The 8,577-nt window shown below is 48.3% G+C and overlaps 1 protein-coding gene across 1 annotated transcript in view; it reads right to left on the reverse strand.

The window, feature by feature from the left end:
* LONRF2 (LON peptidase N-terminal domain and ring finger 2) overlaps positions 1-8,301 on the reverse strand; it is a 30,714-nt gene extending 22,413 nt beyond the window's left edge. Inside the window, exon 1 of the mRNA XM_062515030.1 lies at positions 7,539-8,301. Coding sequence (XP_062371014.1) covers positions 7,539-8,301 — 763 coding nt within the window. The remainder of the gene's footprint in view (positions 1-7,538) is intronic.
* Positions 8,302-8,577: the final 276 nt, after the last annotated feature.

Raw genomic sequence — 8,577 nt, forward strand, 5'->3', positions numbered from 1 at the left:
AAAAGTATGGTATAACAAGCAAGATTCAAAAGCAAAACAAAAAAAACTCAGGGGGTCAACCCCCGGACAGATCCTCAAAGTACCCAAGGAAAAGTTCTCATTTTCCTGAAGAAACAGGGACCTATGCTAGATGCAGAAGAACCTGTGACTGCAAGGAGATTCCAAAGACACCACTGTGCTTTGCAGACAGGTGGGACCAGCCAAGGTCTGTGATCACAGTTTAGTAAGATGAATTTACAGTCAGATTTCTACCATGAAACTACTTTACCAGTGACAACCCAATTGCCTTTTTAAACATGATTAGAACATAAGCTACATTTATATGAGGTACTCTTCAGGTCTTTATAAGCTCTTTTTCTTTAACGCTTATTTCAAAAATTGTAACTTTTGCAAAAAGGACCCTCTTGATTCTCAACTAATACCTCACTCTTTCTGTCCTTAGAGCTGATCATTTAATACATCTGCAAAAAATAAAAGAGTACTGCAATACCTTACTAATTTTAAGATAAGGAAGCAAAAGTCAGTTCTATAAATGTCTTCTTCTGAAAGCAAAAGACATTCTGTTATACTTTATCAAAGAAAAAAAGAAGAGTATGCTGCTTGAAGAGACTTGAAAAATTCTTCAGACTTTGATTAAGTAGGTATAATTCATTCTTGAGGATTGCTGAAGTAGGTCAATTATTTACAGAAAATTACATCTGGGTTACATATATGAAGGGGGAGGGGAAAACACAGTTCTGTACCATTTAAGATGGGGTAAGTTACATGAGCAGTGTTAATTACTTAAAAAAAAAAAAAACACACACACACACACACACAAAACCCCAAAACCCCACAGCAAGACTGTCTACCATACAGCATGATGCCTCCTTCCCTTCACCAGTGATGAATAAGCCTCCTGACCACCTTGGCTCTGGTCCTACAACTTGGCAATGCCTCTGCCTTCAGCAGACCCTTTGCAATCAGGCAGAAACTTCCAGAGATCCAACTACAGGACATGAGCACTCAACCACAAACTCTGTACAAACCAATAGTAACATGAGCTTCTCCTCCAAATGACTTGACATATTTCCAGTGCTGACATTCATGAAGTATTTACTACTATTTTTCAAGCACTACTTCACAGTAAAACAGGGGGAGGGGATGGGGAAGGGTAAGGCAGGGGAGGCACTGAGGGGAAGAACTCTGTGAAACATTTCAAGTTTAAAAATAACTCTGGGATTACTACAACAGTCTCTAGGTAACCTTGACTCCTACTTTTACACGTTTTTCTGTCCACATAGAACAGAGCAAAGAGGTTTTGAAGACACACTTTAAGCATATTCCAAGACACAGTTTTACAGAGGGATGGGAAAGTTCCTTTTTTAGCACAACTCCTCTAAGCAGCAAGCAACTACTATTTTTTGTAGCAGGTCATTTCAGAAACACTAACTGTCATTCTTCTAAAGTTACCTTACTTTAGGAGCTTCAAAATTAAATATTATTTGATAAATTATTAAAATGACTGAAGCACTTGCTGTTGCAGGAGTCATGACAGCTGTCTACCATGGCTTTTTTGTTATTTTTGCTAAATGGCTGGTACACCATCAAAGACTTACTTCTTTACTACTGCAAACAGGAAAAGTGTACCCAAGGCCCTGTGAAGAAGGAAGATTTGGCCAACATCTTTTCTACCGTATCTTACCTTATCTCTACCCTAAAGACAAATGACCTTATCTTTTAAAAGCAGCCTTCTAGAAACAATGTACAAAGAAGAGACCATTAAAGTGTTCTAATACATAGAATTCACATACAGGTGCATGTGGATGCTCTCTAGCAGTTTTCTTGGAATGAGACTTTGGTGCAAGTTCCTTAGAAAACGGCAGAATAAATAAAATACATACAATGGCATCAGTCATCTTTACAAAAATGTAAGCACAGCTCTCTCTAAAGAGAGCTCAGTAGCTTCCCATTACAGATCAGGACTCTTCTCTGCTTCTTCTGACCCTTGACCCAGGACTATCAGAGAAATCCATCGCTGGTCGGGGTGCAGTAGGAAGCCTGAAGGCTGTCCCACTACTCCACCAAGAAACTGCCATCATCCTTTCCCCCCTCCCCATTACCTGGAACAATTTAGACACAGACATAGAAGGAAAATGCTGAAGCAACTTATTTCTGGGGCATGGCAGAATGCTTGCCCACACCTATCTTACGGCTGTAAGCACTCAGCCTAACTCCAAGAATGCTTGGCTAGAAGTTTACCATGCTCTCCAGGAAGGAGGGCAACCCCACAATCTGTCATTTACCTAGCAGGAAAATCTACAGCAGCTGCTCTTGAATCAACTCACACTGAAGGTCTGTAGCTTCCTTCTGTGTCTTTTTTCTACTGCCTCCTGGCCTGCCCCACCCCCTTAATTCAATTCTTACAAAGGGAGAATTTGGAAGGCATTAGATAAATTTCCATTAATTGCTTGAACACAAAAGTAATTAGTGTTGAATGGCCACAATAAGCTTTCTTTCAGATCAGACCAATTTATGGTGATCATTCACTGGGACGAGAGGGGAGGATTCTCCAAGGTCTAGCCAAGAGAGGCAGATTCTCCTCTTTCCAACAGAGCTCAGGAAAGCTTCCGCATTTTGTTTCTAGCAACACCACAACCACCGCCCCATGGGCCAGAGGTCAGTGAGCAGCTCTCCACTCCAGGAGACCGCAGACAGAGCACCCTCAGCACCCACACAACAGCATCTCCCTTGCTTGCCCAAAGCACTGCTACCTCTGACACTGCGTTGAGCTTGGTACAAACTCACCTCCTCTCCTTGGTCTTTCTTACACCATCCTTTATCCATGTGAAACAAATATCCACATAGGCTTATGGAAAGTGCAAAGGAGCCTTTTCTTCCAAAGTCCTCAATCTTTCACTATGTTTTGAAAACTCTATGAGACATTTGAGCTTGATCTCCTTCATGTTCATTCTGGAACCCTTTAGGGGTGCAAACTAAAATCCCAGGCAACGTGAGTGGCTGCATGCATTAGCTATCTCCCCCCACCCCAGGATAAACATATTTCTGCTCAGAAAGAGTCCATCACACTAGAAGTAAACACAACGACTTTGAGTGCTTGCTGAGCTCCTACTGCTCTCCAGAAACAATGATCTTCTCCACAGTGGGTAACTACACACCAAAGCCAACATGTCTCATGTAGAAACAGGGTGTCCTGGAATGCCAGTGTCCAGACAGGATGTGTGCCACCCTCAGGGCTGGGACCCAACTGCACAGCACACAGCAAGCAAACAAGTAGCTGCTCCATCACACCACAGGAGCCAGGGCAAGGTCACCCCTCCACACCCGAAGAAGCTCATTTGAGATCAGGGTCAGGTGGGCACAACAGCGTCACAGCCCTGTGGGCAGGCTTGAGAGACCACCCAAGACCTGCAACTGCTGACACAGCCCAGGAAACAAAACCTCTACAAAACAGCAGCCACAAACTACACCCCTGGGCTTTGTATCCCTGAGCAGACACCTTCAGGTTTATTTACAGGAAAGGCACAGGATGTTAACAGGCTCAGTACAAAGAAAGGCACAGAGAAATTTTGGCTTAAGGCATGACCCAAGACCACCCCAAACTTCTCACACTCTGCATGCATGTTGTCTAATGAATGCACCCTCATCCCAATGAGAGCTTCAAGTCTTTTAGAGTTGTACTTGGGAAAAGCTCTATTCCCAATCTTCCCAAATGAAGCAACAGCTAGCTGCTGCCTCTGTAACTGTGTTTTAGAGAAATACAAATCAAAACTAGAACACACTCCCAAAGGCACATCCTCAAAATACATTAATTTGTCACTGAAATTTAGCTTACTTCAACTTCAGGCACACAGCCTAAGGAATCTGTATGCCTGTATATAAGGAAATTACTGTACTCCTCCCAAACACAGTCTCTCTAGAGAGTTATCTCCATCAGAGAAAGAGCAGCAGGTGAAAGAAAAAAGGGTGCAGAAAGCACATACTGCACAAAAAGGCCCCAAACACAAATAAACAAAAGAAAACAACCCCACAAAAAAGCAATCCTGCACACATATATAACATATTTCAGTTTAATTAACCTAGGAGTCCAGACAATCAGAAGACTAGTTAGAGGAGAAGGGGTATCAGAGAGGAAGCCCATCTCTGATTCCCACACAAATGAAATTCAGAAATCTGGGGTAATAGCCATGAGAGCAACATTTGGACAATACTTGATATTATGATGGCTGAACAGCATAAAGCTTGGCACAGAAATGATCCATCTGGAAACAAATGCTTTCTTTCAAGCAGTATGACACGTGCTTGCTTTGAAGCTGTGGTAATTAGATACCATACAATAATGGAGGATCTATTACAATGTCTATAGCAGAAAAAAAAAGGGCAGTGACTTGGTATAAAACAGCAGAGATCGCATCTCAAAAGGACAGGATCAAACAGCAAAGCTGATTTTCTTAAGAATAAAAAGCCCCACTCAACCACACCTGAATCCATAGCAGACTACAGGAGTGAGCATGGGAGCAGCAGTGTTGATGCAGACCTGATAGTTAAGGACAAAAGAGGAACATACTAAGAGCATGAGTTTGTAAGACTACAACTGTTCAAATGGGAAAAGTTAACTTGAAGGCATGTAGACCTCTTCCCAGGACTGAAGTATGTACCAGATTCCAGATTGCACCAGAAATGTAATTCAAGAATTGAAGCACCTTGAGAACTGAAGTGTGAATAAGGAGAAGGTCACAATCAGAACAAGCAGAGTGATAGGGAAACTTGCTTTAATACTGCATCACACAAAACTAGTTGCAACAAATGGAGTAGGAAAGTGTTCCACAAAAAACACCATCAAAAAATCCCAGTGAAGTGTGCGTATTGCCAAGAAACCTGGAATTTTACCTAACTTTATACCACAACTGTATATTCAATGTGTTCATGTGCCTTCAGATGCCACAAAGAAATTTTAGAGATACCCAGGCCCTTGACATTCAACAGCAATACACAAGCATCTTGAGGTTGTAAAAAGCACTTATGTTCTCACACATTAGAATTGAGTTCAGCTGGGAGTAGAGGAAACTGAGGGGACACCTCATCACAATTCACAGCTTCCTCACAAGGGGAAGTGGAGGGCCAGGCACTGATCTCCTTTCTCTGGTGACCAGGAATAGGACCTGAGGAAACAGGACGAAGCTGAGGCTGGGGAGGTTTAGGTTGGGTTTCAGGAAAAGATTTTTCACCCAGCGGGCGGCTGGGCACTTGGAACACACTCCCAAGGGAAACGGTCAGAGCCACAAGCTTGACAGAGCTCAGGAAGCTTTTGGGACAATGCTCTCAGGCACGTGGTGTGACTCTTAGGGCTGTCCTGTGCCTTTAAGTCACCCACATGCTAACATTTAAATGCTGAACAGTTAGAAAAGAACTGTGGGTTTTTTTCCCCTTATTTACCATGATACTTGGCTGGAAAACAAGAAGACAACTCCTGCATGCCAAACAGCAGTACCTGACAAACATGTGGCAAGAATTTAAGAACATGAGGCTCATACACAGACAAAACATCAAATAAGATGATGGGCTGGGGGCATGGGCTGCCCTTCATCAACAAGAATCTGGATCCACTACAGGGAAGTTATGTAAAACTATAGCTTTTGGATTTCAAAAGCTAGCAAGATACCTGTTATTACTTCCAATTATAGTTTTATTAAAAAGAAAAAATTCAATTTCACTGACAGATGAGGACTTCCTGAACGGATTCCCAGGCTCCTTGGGAAATCACTGAGGACAGAAAGAAGGACACTGCAAAGGAGTTATCTTGAGACCCTAATGCACAACAGCCATGGCTAGAGATTATATTCCAGGGACAGGAAGACATGTGTGTGTGAGAACACCAGCAGCACACGACAGTCCTCCCTCTCCTTTCACCCCCATGCAGACACAGCAAGAAGCAGAGACAACAGTGAGAAACAGTTCTCTAAAAGCTTCTTCAAACATTAATTTCATTGATGACATGTTATTTTCCCCAGCAATAGCACCCTGAACCCAAAATATTAGGAGGCTTTCCTACTGAAAATTCACTGTATCCACGAGTGACCTACATTAAGCCTCTCCCTCTGCTTCACCTTCCTTCTTGGGCTCCATCCCGCCCTAATTTAATAGGGATTACTACAGCTAAACCACATAATAGTTTTATAGGGACAGCTAGGACTGAAAACTTGTCACATCTAGCTGGAAAAGTGGAAGAATTAGCAGAAGTAATGGCTTCCACAGCCAGCATCAGCTGTGAGGAGACAGTATGCTATGCTATCCCATCCCAAACTCTTCTATCTACTATGCCTACCATGAAATCGTGGCAAAAAAAATGAAAGCGAGTCAAGGACCGGCATAACGGTGAAACTGTTTCTCTCCACAGCAAAAGAAATTAAAAAAAAAAAACCAAAACAAACAAACAAAAAAAAAAAACAGAGCCATTTATCTCTGCATGTAAGAACCAGGATCGAGGAATAAGATTTTTAGTCAATGCAGCGAAGGAGCTCAGTTTTCCCTACGCTTGTCTTTCAAAGACATTTACCCGCAGGATTTGGTCAGATGCTTAAACGACGGAGACTTTCTCCCCCCTTCCTCCTCGATTAGACGGGACATCCATCACGCTGAGAGCAGAGGAGCGGCAGATCCCGGGGGATTTGCCGAGATGCCGGCTCTCCCCAGCTCCACGCCTCTCAGACATTCACGGTGTTGTACCACCCCCACCGCTCTCAGGGCAAACAAGCCGGGCGCACGCACGCACACATCCACTACTACAAGGCTACAACCGAGAGAGCAGGATCCACCTACTACTCGGCACGGAGCCTGAAAACAAGCTAGTTTTGGTAAACTAAGGCTGCCATCGGTTTGGCAGGGGAGGAAAGCAGGCATTTTTATTTAAAGCCAAGCTCTTCAGAGCACACCCTGCACACAGAAATCCTGCCTGTCAACAAAGAAGCTACGCTCAAAACACAGGCGCACCATCTCTCCAAGGCTAAACGTAGATGAATCTTAAGCATTTTACACAGTGCAAGATAAAGGAAATTTTCTGAGCCTTTATATCCACTGATACCTCACTAGGTGTTTTCAAAGCTTTTATCTTGCTGAAGGTGCACGCTGCTGAATGAATCCGACCCGCATACTCATTTCTCCCACGAAGCCGCGGCGGGGCTCAACAGGACCACTACTGCGTATCCTACACTGAATGATGGCTTCCCCATAAATAGGAAAGCGGGTTTTCTAGAAATACTGCATAATGAGTCATCGGCAGCGAACAGCTAAACGGCAGGCACCTTCTGAGCAAGGACAGAAATACCAGTGGAGCAAAAATAGCCATTCACCGGAGCGGGGGGCGGGCGTGAGGAGCCCCGCTGGCAGGATTCCAGCTCGTACCCTCCCCCAGGTGCCTCTCTCCCACCATTCACCGCAAGCCCCCTCCCCGCCCGGCTGCGGGGCCAGCTCGATGCCGGCGGGCAGCTCTGCCCCCGCCGCGCCCCCTCCTCCTCCTCCTCCTCGCAGGCGCCACTCACCCATCTCTAGGGCCTGGTTGTACTTCTCCAGGGCGGCCGGCAGCTCCTGGCGCTCCCGCAGCGCGTCGCCCTCGGCGCGGAGCCGCCGCGCCCGGCTCTCGGCGCCGAACCACTTGTGCAGCAGGTTGCCCAGCACCACGTTGACCCGCGGGCGGCCGGCGGCCGGCGGCGGCGGTGCGGCGGCGGCAGGGGTCGGCTCGGCGGGGCGGCGCGGGCGGTGGCAGCGGCCGCAGTCGCCGGGCTCGGCGCAGCGGCGGCAGTGGGTGTGCCCGCAGTGCAGGGTCACCGGCTCGCAGAGCAGCCGCCGGCACAGCGGGCAGGCGAAGAGCTCGGGCGGGCGGCAGCACGCCGGGTCGCCCAGACTCTCGCCCTCCGCCCCGCCGCCGCTGGCCGCGCCGCTCCCCCAGGGCGGGAGGCGCAGCTCCTTGTCGCGGATGCTGAGGGCGACGCTCTCCGCCAGCTCCCGCAGCTCCTCGGGCCGCAGCCGCGCCAACCGCGCCGCCGCGCCGTAGGCGTCCAGCGCCTCGGCCATGCGGCCGGCCCTGGCCAGCGCGTCAGCGCGGCGGAGGCACAGGCCCCGCTCGGGCTGCGGCAGCCCCGCCAGCTCCGAGCCGTAGATCTCGGCCGCCAGCTCGAAGTTGCCGCCGCGGAAGGCCTCCTCCGCCACCTGCAGCATCTCGGCGCAGGGTCCCCCCGCCGCCGCCGCCCTGGCCCCGGCCCCAGCGGCGGGCGGCAGCGCGCAGGGCCCCGGGCCCAGCTCCATGCCCGCGCGGCGCCGCCGGCCCCGGGCCGCCCTACTCCATGCTGGGCCCGCGGCGCTGCCGACTCCGGCTTCTTCCTGGGAGGGGACGGCGACGGAAGGGAGGGAGGGAGGGAAGGAGGGATGGAGAGGGGGGCGTGTCACATCGCTGCAGCAGGGGGGCGGCTCCCGGGAAGAGAAAGGGGGAACGGCGGCGGGGACGGGGCGGATCGGCTCCCGGCTTATGTAAAGAGCGAGCGGTTGGGTAAAACCGCCCGAGGCCGACAGACCGCCCGCCCT

The sequence above is a fragment of the Cinclus cinclus genome, chromosome 2 (assembly GCF_963662255.1).
Source record: "Cinclus cinclus chromosome 2, bCinCin1.1, whole genome shotgun sequence".
NCBI lineage: Eukaryota > Metazoa > Chordata > Aves > Passeriformes > Cinclidae > Cinclus > Cinclus cinclus.